Genomic DNA, 22,413 nt, shown 5'->3' on the forward strand with positions numbered 1-22,413 from the left:
AAATGTTACAGTTGCAAAGTATCAAATTTGTTGGGCTAATTTACACTAGGTGTAAATTGCACCTAATGATGAGTGTATTTATGCACGGCCCTCCCCTTGTGCCTGTTCTCCATCTCAGTGGTTGCTGTACTGTGACAAGACCACCATGCATACACACACACACACGCCCACACACACACCCTTATTTTAAAGTTAAATTCATATTTTTGGACTAGAAGAAAGCATGAGCACTCATGCACTTGGATTAGATTTAAACTCCATGAAACCAGATACAAGACCAGGATTTTATCTGCATTATGACGCATCGTGTTCTGCAACATAAGTCTGCCTGGGTTTGACCTTGCTTGCCTTATGTGGGTTATTTAGGTAACGAGTCATTTTATCACTGATCGTTCTTAATTTTCACTGCAAAAAGTTATATTCAGTTCTGTTTTCTTGATCTTCTCAATCAAAGCAGAACATTCTCAGCTTTTCAGGCTCCGTGTCCTGGTGGTTTTGTTGTAAGGAAGTGAAGCAATAATGGAGATATTAAAACAAAGTGTGGAGAATTTGAAATAATGAAAAAGTCAGGTCAGGATTTTTGCTGGGAAGCTGACATGAATAATTTAGTGCTGAAGTTCTTGTTAGTGCGGATTTGCAATCGTGTAGTCAAATTTTACTGATGTGCAATTAATTTGTGCAACACTGATTACCATTTTGTAGTTTTACAAGTCATTCAGTTTTTGATTCTTGTGCAGTTTTGCAGGATTTACTGAATATTCCTCAAATAGAATATTTGTTTGTCACAATGAGGTCATAAAATGCCTAAAATTAGACCAATTCCTCATCCCCTAAAGCTTCCCTGAAGCTTCCTAAATAACAACAGATTTTTCCGTATCCTTCCCCTGAAAGCGCAGCTATCTAAGATAGATGCAGTTGATGAATCATCTGCTAGATACGAATGTGTACGTTTCCTCTCAGCAGCTTAGCAGTTGATAACACAGAAGGAAAGAGGCCTGGAGGTCCAGATAAATTAAAAACTGTTCCACTCTGTTCTATCATCAAAGGACTTCCAGTGAGCTTCCCAGAGCAGGCGGAAATATTGCTGGACTTAGAAAGAGAGTGTATTCACAGATACTGTTTTGTAGGTGATGCAGGAGATAGAAGCACATTACTATTCCCCCTGCCTTCCCCATATAGATGTGATTATATATCTGGAGTCTTCGCCCTTTTTTATTTTATCAAGAATAAGTAGCAGCTTTAGAAAACAATACGAGAACAGCTCCTGCGGTTTCCTATTACATATTACCTTTGGATTCTAATCAGTGCAGCTATATCTGCTGAGCTTTCTTTCCGTTTAACATGGACATATTAATCTAAAAAACGTCCTGCATTGACGCATATGTAGCAGAGGGAACTGGATCCTGCTGGGACAGCTGTCTTGTTGTGTTTCAGTATGAAAACTGGTGAAAGATTAAAATGCGCTTTAGGAGGCATGCAGCTCACTCTGGGGGAATTCGTTTAGTTTTCTTTTTATTTTTAGACGGTTATGTTTCATTCATGATTTTTTTTTCTTATTCACAAACTTTGGCAGCGATCTGTGTTGTGATGAGTGGGTGTACATATACACATACATCAAAGAATCATGCTTTCTTGATAACAAACTAGTGTGTTTCTGTTTTATTTCCTGCGTGTTTCCTTCGTCTGGCTTCCAGCTCAAGCTTTGCAGGAACTTGTGGGCTTGTTTATAGATTGAATCTGATAGGTGTCAAGCCGAATTTTCTGTTTTCTTCTCAACTTTTAGCATCTGTATTTCCGCCCGCCTCTTCAGATATGACACACTTCATTCACCGAGGGTTGAGAAATAAGATTATGTTATTACCTCATGGTCTGAGTTCCTTAATCTGCTCAGCTCGAGCACGTCCTCGTTTCAGCTGTCTGAATTTATTGCGGCAGCTCCTCTGATAAGTGCTTTTATTTTCAGCTGCTATTTCCTATTTCCTTATGACATATCAAGGTTAAGTCTCAAACTTTGACATAATCCAGTTATGCTTCAGCCCCTCAACTTAAATCCTCTGTGCGTTGTTGAGAGACAGCTTGAGACCTAAACGCAAATTACTTAAAAGTCTGTAAACAGACGCTGCAGGGTGAGGGAGTGGGGGGTAAAATTATCCTGCAGCTTTCAGCACTGGCGTATGTAAAAATATAAAGATACATATCTAAATATATGGGATTTTGTGCATTTAAAGACATTTTGACTAATAAAATGATTTATTCCCTAAGATGTAATCATCTAATTTTGATTTTACAATTGTCAGATTTGGATTAATGAACATAATCCAATAATAATCAACATAAAGAAGGATAGTTTAGATTTTTAAGGTGATGTTCTCCGATATTAAAAGTATAAAGCTAAATTTTGGTCTGAAATAATTAGTACTCCACAATTTCTAAAATTAATAAGCCAAGTAATACACTGCAAAAACACAAAATCTTACCAAGTATTTTAGTCTAATTTCTAGTGCAAATGTTTTAGTACATTTGAAGTAAGACAAAACTAAATTACAAGTAACTTTCAGCAAGATATAGGAGCTTGTTTTAAGTAAATAATTCCCTAAAATTGATGAAAAAGTATTTGTTTCACTGGCAGATTATTTCACTAATAACGTGGGAAAATGTTTTGTTATAAGTGAAATAATATTCCAATGGAACTAGTACTGTTCTGTCAATATTAAGGAATTATTTACTTAAAACAAGCTCCTATTTCTTGCTAAAATTGCATAATATCTGTAAGTGCTTGCTTCTAAGACTGAGAAGTCAAAGATCCACCTTAGCAACATTATGCATGCTTTAGAGTCTGCAATGTCATACTGTAAAATCCGTTTCTTTTTTTCAGATGCTGGCGCTGCTTGTGGGAAAACATGCTGTTGCACAGCATGGTGGGCGTAAGCTGTGCACTAATCTTTAAATTGAAAAACAGCACGTCCTCAGTCTTAGCTGGATAACCTGTCAGTAAAGTTCTGATTGAGACGCACTTTCCCCGTGGAAGATTTGACTCGCTGTGATGAGGGGATTAATGAGAAACATCAAACAGTAAAATTAAATTACTGCAGAACCAGAACCAGAACCAGAACCAGCCAGTTAGGGCTACCTGAGGTAATCCTTTGTGTTCCTTCTTGTGCTTACAGTGAAGACGGACCAGCTCCAGACCATTAAACGAGAGCTCACCCAGATCAAAATGAAGATCGACTCTTTACTGGGACGCCTGGAGAAGATTGAGAAGCAGCAGAGGACAGAATCCGGTGAGCGGCAGACACAAGGCGAAGGGAGGGAGGAGACCGAAGCACGGCGAGCCGTTACGGGAAACGGAAATTAAAACGCTCACGTTGGCCATAAGTCTTTTTGACATGTTGGGAGATAAGAGCGGCAGAGCTCTCTGTCATATCAGCAGACAGATGTCAGCCCCACGCTGACTCTGTTTAAATGAGGTCTTTATAGATGTCCTACACTGTGGGACAACCTCACAGCAGATCACTGTGAAGGTTATTCAGGAAAGGCAGTAAAAAGGCCATGTCACGTGAGTTTTCACCAAAAGTATTGCTTATTTCATGTTAATTCCTGACATATTGTCATAAAGCTTCAGATTTCACCAACTAATTTAGTAATCGATAAATCTGTAAGTCTTTCTTCTGCTTACGTATCCCAGAATGCCGTGCGGTTCTGGATCGGAGTTCAGTGAATATGCCATATATTTAATACTGAATCTATTAAATATCAGACGTATTATCTACCGGTATTGATCACATGTCTATCATAATACATATTATTTTTAATTTATTGTTTAGCCCTAAAGCAGAGCAGTAATCAATAAAAAAACTGTAGGAAAAATACATATATTTTGAATTTAAGAAAAAAAAAACTTATTTTTCTGTAAATATGTTCTATCCAGAACTCAATAGCTTCACTCGGTTCAAACTCCTTTTAAGTACCTTTTGCTATCCAATTATTAATACAAAAAAAAAATAGTCAACGGAGCAGCCCTATGCTGTACTGATGTTAAGTCAAGCAGAAAAGCACTGAGCTTGTCATATGTCGATGTTAGAAGCATTTGTTTTTTACCTGCAGATGCGTCTCTTGTTAAAAATGATTAAGTGTACACCAGAGGAATACCGTTATTGAATTTTAGGTGAGAAATTGTTACCTTTTATTTTAAAAAAGGAGTTTAATTCGTTGCAATTCTTAAGTATTTGTAATATTATGTGAAATGATTGTAAGTGGTTAAAAAATCTGCAGAATGTGCCAAATTCTTTTTATCCAATTACTCACCTAATCAACAGAATTATCAATACCCAGTGGAATAGTAGATTACTAAAATAATCTTTAGCTGCAGCCTTATACTTATATCCATGGTAGCTTAATATATCACTGGAAAATAGACAGATAAGCTGCCCTGGTGAAGTAGATGGAGGATCCATATGCAAGATATGGAAATGCAGACGAGAAAACAATTTGCAAGGAGCTCAAACACTTCCAGTCCATGTGATTGCAGGAGTCGAGGAGCATTGGCTCAGGGGAAAAGAGGAGCAGCCACATTGATTGGTTGGGTTGGTCGAACACGGGTAAACGAAAAGACTAACAAGGAGCGAGACACGACCACACAGACACACAAATGCTGAGCAGGTAGATAAAACCAACAGTGGGTCTCTATAAATGAGCAAAGCAAACACAGGTTCATTTAGACTTTGAGAAACAAAGTCTAAATGAAAAGTGAAAGTGAATGTTTAATTCCAGATTACTGAGTTGCTACACAGTGGGTTAGGGACATGAATATCTGGAATCTGAAAATACTCCTTATAAATGCCTATTTTAATAGATCAAACACCAAATACGGCTTCATTTCCATTAATACACACGGTGGAAACTGTGTTAGCTCTAGCACTATCTTCCTTTTTTTCCGCTCTTGGGGTTCAGCCAATCAGCATGACTGAAAATAAAGGGCACTCCTGGATTGGCTGGTTTATAAACAGCAGCCAAAAGCATGTCAAGTAGCATTACGCCTCAATGTTTCAGCTTCCCAAGCAGCATTCTCTTACAAAAAGATCCACAAATTTATCGCAAATTATTTGAAATTATGTTCCAAAAAAAATAAATCCACCAATAGTTGATTCTGCGAAAAGTGAAGCATAAATAGTAGTACACTGTACAATGTAGGTCACTTTTTCACTGTGTTTAGTTTTTGTAATTTCATTTCTGCAAATAATTTGGGTGTCCAGACGCCTCCACGTTAGGTGATTCAACCAGACAGTCTGGATGCTAGAAAAAACTGTAAATCATCACAGGCTAATTTATTTCAGTTTTTAAAACTGAACACATTAATTGCCTTTTATAATTATATCTTAACCTACAAACTTCAAAACAACAGGAACATGTTAGCAATAGTTATCGTACCAAACTTAGCTACGGTTTGGCTAAAGGTAATTACTTTTGTATTTTCAAATGGTATTGGCAAAAAAAAAAAAGGTCGAAGTATGAAAATACAGAAACTCTTCTGTATTTTCATATTACACTTCGACCTTTTTTTTTTCATATAGCTTCTTATGCAAAACTAATTTTCTGCACATTTTTGTGCTTCCATTTGGGTCTCTACTGCTTCTAAAAACAGTCCAGAAGCAGTCCAGCCATTTTCTTGCAACAAATTAATGTTTTTTATTTTATTCATCTCGCAGATTATACTCTGCAATTTATGTTTTCAATTACCTTTAAATTACAGAGCCAGAGTTCTATGTTTTTGTTGTAAGAACATCATTTACACCCTACTAATTTGCACTAAATTGCATTGCTAAAATCCCCTGAACTTAGTGGAAAGCACAGATGTTGCCTCCCAATGTCTCCACAAATACAGAGATAAAATATTTCTATTGTTAATGCCTTTTTTAAAGTTTTAGCCGGTAACGTAAAAACATCGTTTACACCGTTTATGACCCGAGATACAGATAAAAGCAATAGCAACTTCCCTCAGAGTGTTGATTATGCATTGGCTGTGGTTGTGTTCCTACAAGACATATATTGCAGGTTTTAATTATTCAAGACCTGTGAAAAATAAACTTTTTTCAAATTAAAATTGCTTTAATCTAGTTTAGAGTCCTAATTGCAGTAAAATTGTTTTTTTTTTCTTGCATTTGGGATCCTTGCATCATGTTTAAAAAATGTTCACAGTTAAAATTGACAAATCTTGTCTTTCATAACCATCAAACCAAAATGAACTTTAGTTTGCTCGAATAAAAAGTTTGGTTTGTTTGGGGAGGTGTGAATTCGTAATCCAGACCAAACAAGTGAACCTGGTTCTCGATTCGGATGAATACGTAAATGTAAAGCGGCTCAGAGACTTCCTGCTCCAAAAGCAGGAAGTGGATTATACTGCAGAGCATTCTGGGTAAATACAACCAAAGCAAACCTGCATGTCTACCACTAATTTGAGAAATGGCTCCTGTTTAGTTTCTTTTTTGTTTGTTTTTGTTTATTTTTTTACTAAAGGCAAAAGAGAAATCCTAAAACTGCTAAAATCTGACTGTACTCCATTCCTGTTTATATTTTGTGAAGAAGGAAGTTGAGTTCAATGTCTTGAGATTTTCATGTCGTTTCCTTTGGTGGTTCCTGGTGCAGCGCCACCACAGGCGAAGAGGGGAACAGGTTTTTCAAAGGTTTTGGTTCGTTTGACGCAGTGCAGTGTGAAAATGTAACAAATGGTGCATGTTGTGGTCTCTAATCGAAGCGAGTCTACTGGACTATCAGGGGTGAAAACACCCTAAGAGTGCAATGCAACATTTCTGAAGCTCTTTGCTTGTTGTTGAATCTTATTTTAGCATTTTTTCCCTAAACCTTTCACAATAATTTGGAGATCTCATCAACAGTGCTCTGAACTAATTCAACTTTTCAGTAATATGAACAGTTTATTAATATAAATGCTATTCAAAGTGACTTATGAGTTCACATTTAACCTGGTTACCTGTTTAGGCTAAGTGCTAGCTGCCTTCTGAATGAAAGACAGGTGCAGTCTGTTCTCATTTTCTGTGCCCGGCTCCGTTTCAGAGGCTCAAAGAAAATACGAAGACAACTGCGACTCCCTGCATGAGGAGTCTGTGTCGGAGACAGCGGAAAACTCTGGGGAGGAGGCAGGCGAGGGGGCGCTGGACGTGGAGGCGGGCGAGATGACCGATGGAGGGGAGGACGACTACGACGAGGAGGGCAGCCACCATCTGGTAAGTGGAAAAAGGTTGACAGGGCTGACGCACTTTGGGAGATCTCAACTCGGCGCAGCCTTCACCGACTGAAAGCTAATCTTCCAGAATTATTCATGAGCACATTTCTGACAGATCAGGGCTTCGCATGAGCAAATGACACTCTATTCCAGTCTGCCCTGGCTGAAACCATGGAAGAAAGGCTCTTCAGAGGCCCGCACTGCACACTTATACGATGCAGCAAGAGCAGGAGCCTTTTCAAATACATCGCCTACATTTACAGTGAAGTGCTGGATGTAGAACAGCAGAATATTTTTCTTCAACAAGGTCACTGAAAGAAAAACAGAAAGAGATTTCTGTTCAGATTTGAAAAGAGTAGATTCTCAGACTGCTTGTTTCAGGAGTTATTGGGTTTAAACCAGTGTAAGAAAGAAAAGTCAAAAATCACATTTAAAACTGAAGTATGTAACTTTTATTTTAAAAAAATTGTTTTGCATATTTCTCGAAACTGTCACCAGGTAGTGACAATATAGTATAAGACAGATAATAAGTCAAAAAAAAAGATTGAGTTCCTCTGCATCCTCCAATTCTGACTAAAAACAACCAATCACAGCCCGGAGGCGGGTCTTAGTGCTGTCAATCACAATCTCCTTCCACGTCCCCGTCTGTGCTCTCTGCTACAGTTTTCAGATCCTATTGTGAATGCTAGGCTAGTTAGCATAGCCACCAATGATGGCAGGTAAATGGTTTCCCTGAACCAGTAAGTTGATTTTACTGAGCAGTAAGTACATGCGGTTGATTGACAGCGATAAGACCCGCCTCCTGGCTCTAATTGGTCGTTTTTGTGCATTTCTTCAGATGGCAATAGTATCTCAGCGAGGAGATGGGGCCGATTTAGCTTCTCACAGATTATCTGTTTCATAACAAACTGTTTCGTCACGGTAACAGTTTTAACAAATATATATTTTTTAAAGTTACATACTGCAGCTTTAAGTCAGTAACATTTAAACAGAATGTCATGATAAATTTGTGCCACAAACCCTAAATTCTTGAGCAGGTTTGTATTTTACTGCTTTCCATTACAAATAAAGAAAAATGGTTGAATCCCACATTGTAGAAAACAGAAAATTAAATCAATCGATAACTTCAGTGAAGAAGCGGGTCTCATCAGTCTTCCCTCTAATGTGATTGTTCTCTCAAAGCTGGAATCGATTGAATTCACTGAACCATTTGATCCCAGTGAGCTCGCGCTCCCAACGCTCATTTGTCACAACATTGATTCCAAAGGCAAACTGCAACTGGAAGCCAATTTTTATCTGCATGTGGTTTTTCTAACCAAAGATAAACCTGCAGGTTCACTAGATTGGTTTGTATTTTCTTTTTTTTTATGTATTGCATGTTTTCTGCAGATTTAAAAAGGTGGAGATCACTGTTGCTTTACAGGCTAAATTTAATTCTGGTATTTTTTTAATATGTTTTGCACAAATCGATGCCCTCGTGGCTTGAAATGATGTTTTTGAAATTATTAAGAGAGCTCTGAAGCCGGAGCTTTTAAAAAACCTTTAGTGTTTAACATTATTCCTGTAAAAACAAAGACGGTTGAGACAGTTGAGACAGTTCTTCTGTGTCCTGAGCTCAATTGTTTGCTACAGCAAGGAGAACAGCACATCAAAATCCCCATATATTCTGAGCACTGCTCTGAACAATTCAAGCTTCTCAAAGTTTTTTTAAAATCTACCAAAACCCATCCACAAAGTCACATAATCCCCAATACACATCGTGATTACAAATCCATTCTGTCCAGTCTTATAACACAAATTAAACCGTTCCTTTAAAAACTCCCTAAAGGAGTTAAAATTTCAGTATTAGTACTGATTAGAGTACCGTTTTGAGACTTCAGTGTTGCTTTAACCATAAATAACTCAATACAAGTGTGATAACAAAATTATGGGTGTTAAATATCAGAGTTGACGCTTTTCAACACCAACAGTGTAATCTAGAACATCCTGTTACTGGACCAAGTTTGGTTCTGGAATAATCTCACCATCAGCGTTTTCTTATTGCTCTTTATACATCTGATATTTGTAGATTCTCTCACACAATGCACCAAATGCAATATCCCAGCATCTTCATTTTTTTCATGTCATATCCAGGCCAATATATATATATATTAGTGATTTATATATATATATATACTATATATAAATTTTCTCAGAGCTCGTTCTGAGTATTTATTTTCTGGTATCAGACGTTGAGGCAACATTTGAGAAGCATTTTCACGATTTTAATGTTGTTGATCAAATGCACACGGTTTCAGTTGTTAGACTTTAAGCCCTTTGATTTTCATGCGTCTTATGGTTCAGATTCACTCATCTATGCTGTATCGTTTAGGATAAGCTCATGTGAGATACATTGTGGAACTATTAAAAAATGTAAAATGGGATTTTTTTGTTGTTGTTCAAAGGGTAAATCTTTGGTTTATATCTGTGTAATCAGAGTGCTAAAATGGCTTTTTTTTATAAATCAGTAAACAAAACGGTGCGTTTCTTCATGAAAGCTTCCCCTACCTTCCTGTTGGAGATTATTTTTCAGCAACATATTAAAGCAATTTTGCTCCCAGAAGGTTTCTTGATTACAATTTATGATAATGTATCACAAAGACTGCTTTGTAAGTGGCTGCTCCAGTTGAGCTTATATCAGCCGTGGCCTTTAGAGAAACTGAAAGTACAACCAGTGAGTTCAGACCCTTTCTCTGCATGTTTTGCCTTTCAGATAGAGAACCACGTATCGGACATCGACAACTGAGATAAGGTAAGAGCTCTGGACTTAAAAGTCTGCATTGTGACCATTACAGCGTGCGGTTGTTCAACAAAACTCCTCGTTAAAAAGACTTACATCCAGACCTGATTAAAACGCAGCCACTGAACTGTGTGTGGAGCATTTCTAAACATTCGTTAATCATCTCAGTAGTCATAAGCTCCATGACATTTAAAGAACCGGCTTTGCAGAAGGGCAGTTAATATGGAGTTCAGCAGAGGGAGCATTAATGGCATTTCAATGGGGCAGAACAGCCGATAAACAACATTCATATAATTGAATTGTGAGGCAGGGGAGTGTGAATGGTTGGCCTAAAGTAAAGAGTATCATGGCCTGCATGGTGTGGATAATGATCCAGCACCGACATCACGGCTGTGCTTCACAAATCAAAGATATGCTACTTTGAAACACTCAAACCTTTTCATTTTGTCACATTCAAAACATTCAGTGGATTTTATTCAATGCAATTTATATATGCAACAGAGCACATGTGTCAAACTCGAGGCCCGTGTGCCAAATACGGCCCGTCACAGCTTTTTATGTGGCCCTCTAAATTCTAGACTAAGAGATCATTTTTCAGACTAAACACTAAGTGTGCTTAAATATTATTTTATCAATCAAATCAATGGAGTTTTTATCTGTTGCCACATTAAATCAATCAGTCCCTCTAGTTTCTTACGAATTATTGTGGAAATTGATGCAAAATCAACAAATCCCGCACTTTTTCACATTAATGCATAATTGGGAGTTTATTACAGATATTTCTCGAAAATTGTCAAAACTTTCCCACTTGTACTAAACAGCTGCCTCAGCCTTAATTAATGTCAGATTATTGTCAATAATCTACATAGCGAATAATAAAAAGTCGCATTTACCAACGTAAATAAGTGCAAATATTTCCAAATTAGTACCACAAACACTTTGATATTTATACCAAAAAGTCACAAAACAATTGTAAAATTGTGGCGAGACTGAAAAAATGTTCAATATTGTTTATTTTTAAGAATTCATTGATATTTTAACAGTTGGTGAATGGGTTTTATCAATACATTCTGGCACAACCTGCCCTTTAAGAGCATTTATGATGTTGATTTGGCCCAAAACAAAAAGGAGTTAAAGTAATTTTTCTGTAAAATATAGAGGCTTGTTTTAAGTCAATAATTCCTTAATGTTGATGAAAAATAACTTGCAGTGAAATTGGTTTACAACACGGGGGAAAAAAATCTTGCTATAATCTGTCAATAGAATAATTAATTTTTCATCAATATTAAGGAATTATTTACTTAAAACAAGCCTCTATTTTTTGCTAAAGAGCTAATTGTAGGTAATTTTTCTCTTATTCAAAGAATACTAAGATATTTGCACTAAACTAGACCAAAAATACTTAGTAAGATTTTGAGTTTTTGCAGAGTATAAATATATTTGCATTCAAACAACCTGCTTCACATTACACAGAAAAAAGCGTCACCTTTTCATCAAATTGTAGCTTCATTATCCTCAAAGAAAAAGAAATTTCTTAGTTTCGATTAATAGTTTATAAAAAATAATTTAGCTTCAATTTGAGCCTTCAGTTTCTTCGTCAATATTTGCTCCTCATGAGGGAAAAAAAGGTTGAATTTGCATCTGATTCACATCCTCACATGGATTTAGGACTGAAGCAGACACACGGGGATGTTCACCCTCTTTTATTCTCCAGGGCTGCTGTCAGCGTGGCTCTGTGCTTTGAATCGCTGTCACGTTGAAAGGCAGACACTCTTCTCATGTTCGCCTGCATAATGCAGGAGAGTTTTCCCCCATCGGTTGGCTGGTTATTTTCTCCAATTCTCCTTTTCAAACAGAAGACTGTCATACTGTGCATATAATACTTTGGCAATCCCTCATACAGTTGTGTAAAAACCCTTAAAATTATTAAATCTTTTAGTGCGGTGGGAGTATCTTCAAATCAAATCTTTAAAATTAGTCAATTTTGCTTTTTTTTTACCAATTGGGCAGCATTTTTATACTTAATTTTAAGTTTGGTGAACCATTTTGGGTTATTGTTTATTGGTATCCTATAAACAAAAACAGTGAGGACCCATTTTTAGTTTTCTACTCAGAGTCAGGCAGAGAAAAGGTTCCTATTAAAGAGATTTAGACCCAGAGCATCACACATCCTCAATTAAACATTACAATAAGAATGAGGCACCTTTTCGCATATTTATCAATATATTTGTTGTTCCAGTTAATTCCAAGTAGCGTTCACAAAACTCAAAATATTTGTTTGTTATAGAGAACAAAGCTACTTTTGAACAGTCCTCCCAAAAAAAGAAAAAGTTTTGGGTCTAAAGCACGTGTGTCAAACTCAAGACACCAAATTACGTCAATCAATTCATCCAGTTTTTCACAATTTTGCAAGCGTGGAAATTCACAGATTCAATTTTAGTGCAATTCGGTCTGCAAAAAATTGCCTTTGTTAAATTTTTCACACTAATGGGTAACTGAGAGTTTATTAAAAAACGTTTCCCAAAAATGGTGAGAAACGTTCGGTTTCATTCCCACCTATTTATTTAATTTGACACTCATTCCTCAGTCTTACTTGATGTCAAGTTGTAATCGATACGGCGAGTAACAAAAAGTCACATTTACTGTCTTACGTAAGCACAAATATTTCAAACTTCCTCAGATATTTCTAGTGGCTCCACAGAATCAGTGATTTAGATTTTTGTAAAAATCACAAAAATAATTGTGAAATCCTGCAGCGTACTTATGGAATTTAGTTATTAATATTTTAATAACTTTTTAATGGGTTTTATCAATACATACTGGCACAACTGGCCCTTAAAGACATTGAAGATCTTGATATTATAATACAAATTTGTGTGACACTCATGGTCTAAAGGACTCATTATTTAAAGAGACAGCAATCATTCTGTACGTAAACTTTTATATTTCTAAATTCTTAAAAGATAATTGTTCTAAACTCCTTTATTCCTGTTAAACTTTCTCTAAATTTAAGGCAAAATGTTTAAAAACAAAATTTGGATTTTTTTCTTCTGTCTTCAGTATAATGATATTCACCCCAGAGCTGCTTCTGGCAGCTGCTTGACCCACTTTTATCCAGCTCTAGAGAAATCACATAACACTTGTACTTTCCACATCCTTTCCATTTTTTTTTTGTTGTCAGAGTTCACTTCAGAAAGCCTCTTTGCATGACATGTATTTAAAAACTGAAAAATCCCCCTTGAGTTTGGGCAGAATGCATGGATGGTTTCACTTGCAGGCCAGGGAAACCGTTTCTGCATTTTTAAGTCTATTTATAACCGGGAAGCTTTAACATTTCTGCCTAATCCGCCTCAGATTTACGCCGTGTAAACAAACAGTGAGCATGTGGGTCTGCAGGAGAAATGGTCACCGTGTTTCTTCTTTTCCTCTGCAGGGCAAAGAAGCGAGCTCTCCTGGTTGTAGGTTTTAGATTTCATCATCACCTTCGAGAGGCAGAATAAAAGGGATTTGTGAAAGATGAGGATTCGGGGACTGTAAGTTGTGTTTTGGAGATGCCAAGTCATGTTTGCAGCACAAGACCTGTTTTAACGTTTTTCTCCTGGAGTTTACTTCAAAAAGCAGCTTATATCACACGGCACGAAAGGAAACAGGAAGATTTATAAATATTTGTTGATGCTTTTATGAAATGTGCTTGCGCTGTAATCTTACTACTCCTTTCTTTAAGCGTTTTTATTTCTCAAACATCAAATGAATAAGTGAAGGTAAGGACAATCTCCGGTCGCAGAGTGGTGTTCAGAAAATAAATGAGACGCCGCCGCCGTCTGCTTTTGGATTTGGACTCATGCATAAGCCAATAGCTGTGAGCAAAACGCCATCCAGCTTTATCCATTTATCACACAAGCGTCCCTGTGGGGCTGTTCCACCGTGCATCTCTGCTCCTGCCAAGTTTCAGAAGCAGCGAGGGCTTCCTGTGGCGGAGCGAGCCAGCCCTGGCAGGGACCTCCTGGTGGGGAAGCAGGGCCCCGCTCGGCCCCGTGCATCCCAACATGCACCTCTGCTGTTCTCCCGCTCCATCTCCGTCATTCTGCACTGATTCACAGCATCTCATTCAGGCGAGAGCAAAGCAGGAGCTTTCAAAATGATCGAGGGTTTTTTTTTTTGTTGTTTTTTTCATGTTACAGTCATAAGTTTCTACAACAGTGTATAAGGGCCAAACTATGAAAATCCAAAAATATAAGTTACGAGAATAAAAGTCCTAATATTATGGAAATAAACAAGATTAAAGTCGCAGTGTTAAGAGAATAGTTATATTACGACTTTATTCTCCTTACAACTTTATTCACATATTATTTCAACTTTATTGTCATGCAATTTTATTCCCACAATTTTATTACGTTAATCTCATAATATTATGACTTTATTCATATTATTTCTACTTTATTCTCTTATTATTCACATTATTTCGACTTAATTTTTTATGACTTTGTTCTAATATTACAACTTCATTTCTTATAATATCGCGACTTCATTCTCATGAAGGTTTATTCTGATAATATGACTTTATTTCCATAATTTTATTACTTTATTCACTTATTATTTCGACTTTATTTCCATAATATTATGACTTTATTCTCATTACAACTTTATTCACATTATTTTGACTTTCTTTTTTATGACTTTATTCTCATAATTCTACAACTTTATTCTCATGCAAGTTTATTCCCACAATTTTATGACTTTATTTCCATATTTATTTATATTTTCTTAGTATGATCCCAATACTCCATTGTAAGTTTCAGTGTGTTTTATTGGGATTTAACTTGACAGCCCAGCACAATAAAACTTGGTTCTAAAACGTTTAAATATCTTCAGCCCATTTTAATATAATGAACCCTAAATAAGATGAATTATAACCAATTGCCTGGTCATTCCTGTCGTTTGATTCAGGTGTGTTAGTGCAGATATGATTAAAAACACGCCATTTTGTTTCAGTCATGCAGCTCTAAGTAATTTTAGCTGAGCTGGACCAAATGCAAAAGTGGCTCCAGATGTTTTAAAGGTTGATTGTGATTTTGAGTAGGATTTGCAACTAATAAAATAAAAAAGTCAGTTTTAGCAGAAAAATTTAATCATCTCTCTTAGACAGTAGAATTTGCTTCAAAATCCTCAAGGCCGCATTTATCCCTGTCACTTCTGCCACAATTTTTCTTTTTGCTAAATTTCCCAGCTTCTTTATAAACTACATTTTGTGGCCTACCTGTCTTAGTTTCGGTGTCCAACTTCAGGTTTTAGGTGCCGATGTTTTGTCAGTTTTAGATGTATTTTCACTCCAATGCAACTGATTCAAATGTCAAAGTTCTGCAGAGGTTCTGCTACTAAAGCATCATCTGATTCAGGTGTGTTGAACCAGAGAAAGAGCTACATCATGCAGGATACCGGCCTTTGAATTTGGACACCACCGCTGTAAACAAATTAAATACATTTCTTATTTGGGGAGATTTTTCATTAGCTATAAGACAAAAAAAATATCAAAACTAGCAGAAATACAGATTAAATTATGTTGTATTCTTAAGTAAAATACAAATTTCTCTTCTTAAAGTGAGATTAAAATTTATTTTTTGACTTTGTAGCCATTATTTTATTAAAATAAATTAAGAGAAGCAGATGTTTAAACTTTAAAGCAGAATGTGAAGAAAAGCTCTCTCACTTTCATAAACTAACCCATCAGTCCTCGCAGTGCTGCCAAAAAACTGCTTAAAAAATAAGAAACTGCCTTCAGCTCATTCAGTGTCTGTTTAATAATGATAAAGTGTAATATTTAGCACTATTTTTGTATCAGGACACATTTATTGAGCGAGATCTGGTTCATGTTTTCTCTATTTTGTTTTATTATTAAACAGTACGGTGATGCATCACATCTTTTGCAAATAAAAATAATCACACAAAGAAAAAGAAAAATAAAAAAAAAGGAAACACTCGTTTCTTTCATCGTTTATCTGGGTCACGTTGGAGCGTCTCTGGCTCAACGCGTTCACATTCGCTGTAATTAATCCCTTCCATGTTTATTTCAGCCGATGACGACTTGTAGCAAAGTGACGCTGTGCTGACAGTTTGTTGAAAACTGGCTCGCTCCAGTATTGTGGGACTTGTAGAGACGTGTAAGTGACAACTGTTGTATAGAAATGTACATTTTTTTTGTAAAGATATTTTTATCAAACGGCATGTTTACTGTAACTTTGTATTTTCAGTTTTCATTATTACTCTAACTGTTGTGAGGCTGCTGGAGTCATTGTCCTTGTAGATAACTTTGTGTTCTTATTGGTGAATAAAACTATCGTGTCCTGTATTTAAATCTATCCGGTTTCATTGATTTTCCTTTTCATTTTAAACAATTAGTTTTGAAATTATAATAATAAAACCCTGAAATTATGCAACAAAAAAAACTGTCACACTGTTAAAAAATTAATAAAATGAGTTTAAGTTTATGGCTTCTGGCTGAAAATGATAAAGTTACGTCTTTAAAATATGCTACATGGCAAACCAAATCCATTTGCTTCCTAATGTTTTCCTAATGTAATTTTAATGGCTGAATATAAATGATGTTTTTTGAAGATTTTAAAGCTTCTGCAGGATGTTGTTTGTTTACTGTGTTGCCATAACCATACCAAGAAAAATCACGAATTTCAAGGGGACTTTTACTGAAATTACCACTTAAATAATTAAGTATTTTTATGCTTAAACCTCCCCTTTAAAGAGTTTAGTTTTCCAACATGAAATTTTAAAAAAAAAGTGAGATGAACAGACTTACAGATGTCCATCTCATAAATGTGTTTTCAGATAGATGGTAAAGGACTTTCTAGTTTTTTCTAGACTTGTCACACTCTGCAAAGGTGAACTGTCAGCAACAGATGGTTGATTTAAAGCACTCCAATTATCCTGAGTAAAAGGTAATGGTTAAAGGTTAACAAGGGCCAACTTCAGTGCCACAAGTAATTAGCCAGCTGAATAAAATCCACAGCGCTTAGCATGACTGGGCACAGCTGTTTAACCTACACGAGAAACTCTTCACTTCTTATTAAAGCGCTGCAGTTTCTTCATCTATAGTTAAGACTGGAAACTCTGAGGTAAAAGAAGTAAGACACTCTGTTAGCGACTATTTAGTGAAAATGAAACAGGGGATTTGCACCATTTATAGGTTTGTTCAGCCGTTTTTGATTAATGTGGAGCAGCAGTCCAAGGAAATCAATCTACCTCCTTACTACTGAACAAAAATGTGGTTTTGTTATTCAAAGTTGTGTTAAGTTTGTGTAGTTTTGCATTTTTTGTCACACAACAGTAAATTTTATGGTTAAGAATTAGAATTTCAGAGCTGAAACTAAATATTTACTTGTTTTTACAGTAAAGTTGAGTCTTTTTTTTTTTACCAATTTAAGGATTTTTAATAGCAGTTGTGTTTCCACTGATTATATAATTGTACAAATTGAAATTACATGAATAAATTTGCTTAATGCAAACACGTCAATTTTGAAAAAACTAATTTTTTTTAATTTAAATCGGCGTTGCGCTACGATGAGGTGGTTTTTCGGTTGAATCAAAACTAGAGGTGCACCAATGGCAGTTTTCTGGCCGATCGCCGATTCAAAAGCCTGACCTGCCGATTCCAATTTTGGCCCATACCATTTTCTTTTGTCTAAAATATTGCTCAATATAGCAAGGAAGTTGCTGAACCGGCAACAGAGGTGAGGCTATTGTTAACTGTAAATGTGTGGGCCGGTCTGTTAGTCAAACCTGTCTCATGGTGGAGCAGAAGAGGATTTTTAGATCTTTACTGTAGTAGATAAGATCCGTGGATGAGATCGGCTTCACATGTAAAAATCCGCCGATCTCTTATAATTAAGGAAATCGGGATTTATAAATCAGTGCATCCCTAATCAAAATTAATGTATTTTGCAAATCTGCAAAAACATTTTCACGTCACACAAGTTGTGATGAACAACCAGATGTGACTACTTCCGAAAAAGATGGAGGACGATGATTTTTAATGTTTAAAGTTTTAATGACTGATGTGGGAAAATTACAATAAGGTCACACCTGCTAGGTGTATTGCTATATGTTTATTCTAAGTTCCTGTATATTCCCACCAAGTTAAAGCTATTTGGGTTACATGTACAAGGTTGGACGTTGTTTTTCACAGCTGCATGGGAACCAGTCTGTTTCCCAGGCTTTGGATCCTTTATCTCTTTGTATAAAACTCATGTTGTCTCTGCCTGGCAGAGCTTTTCATCCAGACTTGCTTCATTATTGATTGTCCTACAAGCTCTCTGTGTTGTGTACATCCATCCATCCATCCATCCATCCATCCATCCATCTTCTTCCGCTTATCCGGGGTCGGGTCGCGGGGGTAGCAGCTTCAGAAGGGAGGCCCAGACTTCCCTCTCCCCAGCCACTTCTTCTAGCTCCTCCGGGGGAATCCCGAGGCGTTCCCAGGCCAGCCGAGAGACATAGTCCCTCCAGCGTGTCCTGGGTCTTCCCCGGGGCCTCCTCCCGGTGGGACGTGCCCGGAACACCTCACCAGGGAGGCGTCCAGGAGGCATCCTGACCAGATGCCCGAGCCTCAACTGGCTCCTCTCGATGTGAAGGAGCAGCGGCTCTACTCTGAGTCCCTCCCGGATGACTGAGTTGTGTACAATATATGAATAAACCTGATTGAGTGATTTTACCTGAACAGTGCTTGGAAATATTTTTTTTTCCCACGACATGACATCGCGGAATCTCAGCCGAACTAGTTCTGTTTCTATCTATATTAATGACACTTTTCCTTAAAACAAACTCCTTTATCTTGCTGAAATTGATTATACGTTATTTTTGTATTATTTCAAGTGTAATAAGGTATTTGCAGTAGAAACTAGACCAAAAATAGAGTTTGTGTTTTTGCAGTGAACATGTAACGTTGATTTAAGACACTCTTACATGTGTGACTTGAAAAATAAACATGTTTCCGCTGTTGAAACACAAAGTCCTAACTGGGGGTTAGTTGGAGTTGCTCCCAGTTTCCTAGCAGGAAATCTGACTTCAGAGAGTGTTGGAGTTGATTTTTTTGACTGGGAAGTCTGAATTTCCCAGTTCCCAGTACAACTGGAACGGAGCATAAATGGAAAATAATCATAGCATGATTTATAAGCATGAATTATGGCTGGATTTCTGTGGTACACCATTACAGAAGTAATTTTTGCCGTCCCTGATGATATCATCTTGGACATGCATAAAGAAAATGGCTCTATGGTAAAAACTACATGTTTATAGGAGTTTATTAACTCACTTCACTAAATCTAATTTCCATTTGGGAACCACGTTATGCGATCGGTTCACTCTCAAGCTGTGAGACTGCAAAAGCATTTGCATTTTCAAATTGCATGGAATACAGTGATGGAAAGTAAACATAATTTAGAGCAACGCTCACCAAGATGTTTAATAAAGATTTATGCGGTAGATCATCGTCTGTAAATATGTTTTTTTCTGTTCAAGCTAAGCAAGTGTATGTCGGGAAACAACCTGCGACCTTTTCCATGCTGGCATTCAAAGCTGGAGAGCATTTGTTGTATTGTAAACATTTGTTTCTCCAGCTCACCGCACAAAAAGTAATTAACATTTATATTATATTAGCTTAGGGGGGGCTGCATGATGCGCATACTTTCAAGGTTTCATTTAATAAACAAATTAATTTACTCGCATTTCGAGGCTTTAATGAAATTGATAACAATGATGGATCACACGTTGCAAAGTCACCAGGTTCAACTGGAGGAGCAACACACTAACCTAACCCACCATGAACTCTCTCTCAGAAACCCATTTTGTCATTTCAGATATTTTTTAATGGCTCAAAAGCTTAATAATAGTTTCAATTTTTCTTCCCCTTAATATGACCAGACATGAAAGCATCTAAATGCCACACTACATCTTCCCAAATTGTTTTATTGCCAGATGATATCGCATTGATTCAGTTGCAAAGGCGATCAATCAGTTCCCCTGGCCTGGGATGGAAAAGTCATCCGGGTTTTACAGACGGAATCGATCATGATGTGGTTCGAAATTGAAAACGCGACACAGTGATGAATGTCAAAGGTAGAGTGGAGAGCAGGCTGAATTGTAATGGTTAATTCTGCTAAATGCAAGTCATGAGAAGACCATCGTTTGATGGATGACGTTGGGATTTGGAGTTTTTTTCAGACAGCAGGACTCAAAAAGGTAAAACTTGTTGATCTTAACAGCAGAAACTGACCACCATGCAAAGTTTAGTGGCTTCCTGTCATTGTTTCTAACAGGTTTTTGGTGTAATAAATAAAATATGACAGATTATGTCAAATGAAAAAGAAAAAATCTAAACAAAGGTAAACATTGTTTCACTGCAATCTATCATTTTTGCAGCTTTAAATGGCTATTTACCTTCAGAGGCACTTAAAGACAGTTACAAAGTCGGCCTTCCATCACCTGATGAACATTTCCAGGATTAAAAGACTAATGTCTCAGCCAGATCTAGAGAAACTCATCCAAGCATTTATCTTTAGTCGCATTGATTACAGTGTTTTCACAGGTCTGACTAAAAGAAATCCATCCTCCAGCTGCAGCTGGTACGGAACGCTGCTGCTGACGTTCTGACTAAAACCAGGAAGATAGAGCACATCACCCAGTTCTAAAGTCCTTCACTGACTCCCTGCAGCTCAGAGAATAGACTTTAAAATACTGTTGTTAGTTTATAAATCACTGAACGGCTTAGCACCACAATACTTTAAAGATCGGCTGTTGCCTTCTGGGGATGCAGAGCAGACCAGAACCAGAACCAAACATGGAAAAGCAGCTTTCAGCTTCTGTGCACCACAATCTGGAACAAACTTTCAGAAAACTGCTGGCTTTAAATGGCTGCTGCCTCAGCCTTATTTTAGTTAAGGTTAGGGTTGATATGGCAAATCCAAGCCGTATCAATCCTGCACTATAACTCAGGATTAAAGCCCTGCACTCAGCACTACAATTAAAGAATTAAACAGACTTTTGAAACTGTTTAATTCAAAAGTCACATTTAACGTCATACATTAGTGCAAATATGTCACAAATTTGTTAGTAATATTTTTAAATTAGCAGCCCAAAATCTCTGATTGAAAAAAAAAACAAAAACAATCCCGGATGGACTGATCAGTGTGAAAAGATGTTAAATATTATTTGATTTTAAGAACCCCTTATTGAGTTCTGAAACAAAAAAACTGCTTATTGACATTTTAACAGCTTTATGGGTTTTATCTATACATTCTGGCACAACCGGCCTTTTGAGAACATTTTGATTTTTTGAAAATTAGTTTGACACTCCTGCTTTAAACCAAGACTAAAAACCCACCAGCTTAGATTTGCTCTTAATTCATAATAACTGGAATATTGACCAACATATTTGATGTGTATCGATGATTTTAATGATGGTAGTTGACAAAATGCTGTGTTTTCGAGAATTGCCTTGTTGCTGAAATGCTCTATAAAAATAAACTGGATTGATTTCTGTGGCACGTTGAAAACCCAAAATGTTTTACAGAGAAATTAGCTAAGTTAATGTATAAAGAAAGAAACACTAATGAAATGTCAGCCATCTTAGTAAAACACATCTCTCTGTAGCTAATGAGGGAGTGATCTTTAATATACAGCTATGAGGGCCGAGTTATCCCCTCAGTATTGCACCAATTGCTCTGGATCAATGAAACTCTTTAATTCAAAAGAAACGTTCTCCGTCACACTGAAAGCACAAGGACCATCGGGGAGACGAGAATCATTTATCTGTGTTTTCTGCTGCTGTCTGGAGGAATACCTGTCTGAAGAGCGACAGAGAGGGCTGGAGAGTGAGGAAGGCAGATAGGAGATAAAGGAGAGGAGGCATAATGACTGATCTCTTCTGAAGCTGCATGGTTTGCCTGCATGCCTCGAGGTGTCGCGTCCTTATTGAATCACTTCCTTTGTTCTGTGGAGAGGTCGACGGGGATCAGGGACAGATTTACAGTCATGTCAAGAATGCCTCCAACGCCTACCTATAATAACCCAGCATAAGCATAAGCAGCTTCACCTACTTCAGCTTCAAAACGGCGAATGTAGACCGATTCTGAATCAGGCTGGAAATAATATCACTAATGAGTTTTGTGACTGGTTTTATTCTCTCTTGAAATATTTCCAGAGGAACCCAGTTTAAAGATGATCAAGCTTATTTAAATCTACCATATTTTTTGACTCTACTTTTTTCCGCTTTGAACCATGCGGCTTGTAGCCCGGTGCGGCTTTTCTGTGGATTTTTCTTCAACCACCAGGGGGCTCTTTAGCAGGAAGCGAATCATTGGAAGTCAAAATTGGAAATCAAAGAAGAAAGGGC

At 36.9% G+C, this 22,413-nt stretch overlaps 1 protein-coding gene across 3 annotated transcripts in view; it reads left to right on the top strand.

The window, feature by feature from the left end:
* ralyl (RALY RNA binding protein like) overlaps window positions 1-14,606 on the top strand; it is a 116,194-nt gene extending 101,588 nt beyond the window's left edge. For all 3 annotated transcript variants that reach the window (XM_023326747.1, XM_023326746.1, XM_014471267.2), the window contains 4 exons: window positions 3,168-3,281; window positions 7,069-7,238; window positions 9,990-10,028; window positions 13,450-14,606. In XM_023326747.1, coding sequence (XP_023182515.1) covers window positions 3,168-3,281; window positions 7,069-7,238; window positions 9,990-10,022 — 317 coding nt within the window. In that variant the 3' untranslated portion in view covers window positions 10,023-10,028; window positions 13,450-14,606. The remainder of the gene's footprint in view (window positions 1-3,167; window positions 3,282-7,068; window positions 7,239-9,989; window positions 10,029-13,449) is intronic.
* Window positions 14,607-22,413: the final 7,807 nt, after the last annotated feature.

This window comes from Xiphophorus maculatus, chromosome 21 (assembly GCF_002775205.1).
Source record: "Xiphophorus maculatus strain JP 163 A chromosome 21, X_maculatus-5.0-male, whole genome shotgun sequence".
Taxonomy (NCBI): Eukaryota; Metazoa; Chordata; class Actinopteri; order Cyprinodontiformes; family Poeciliidae; genus Xiphophorus; species Xiphophorus maculatus.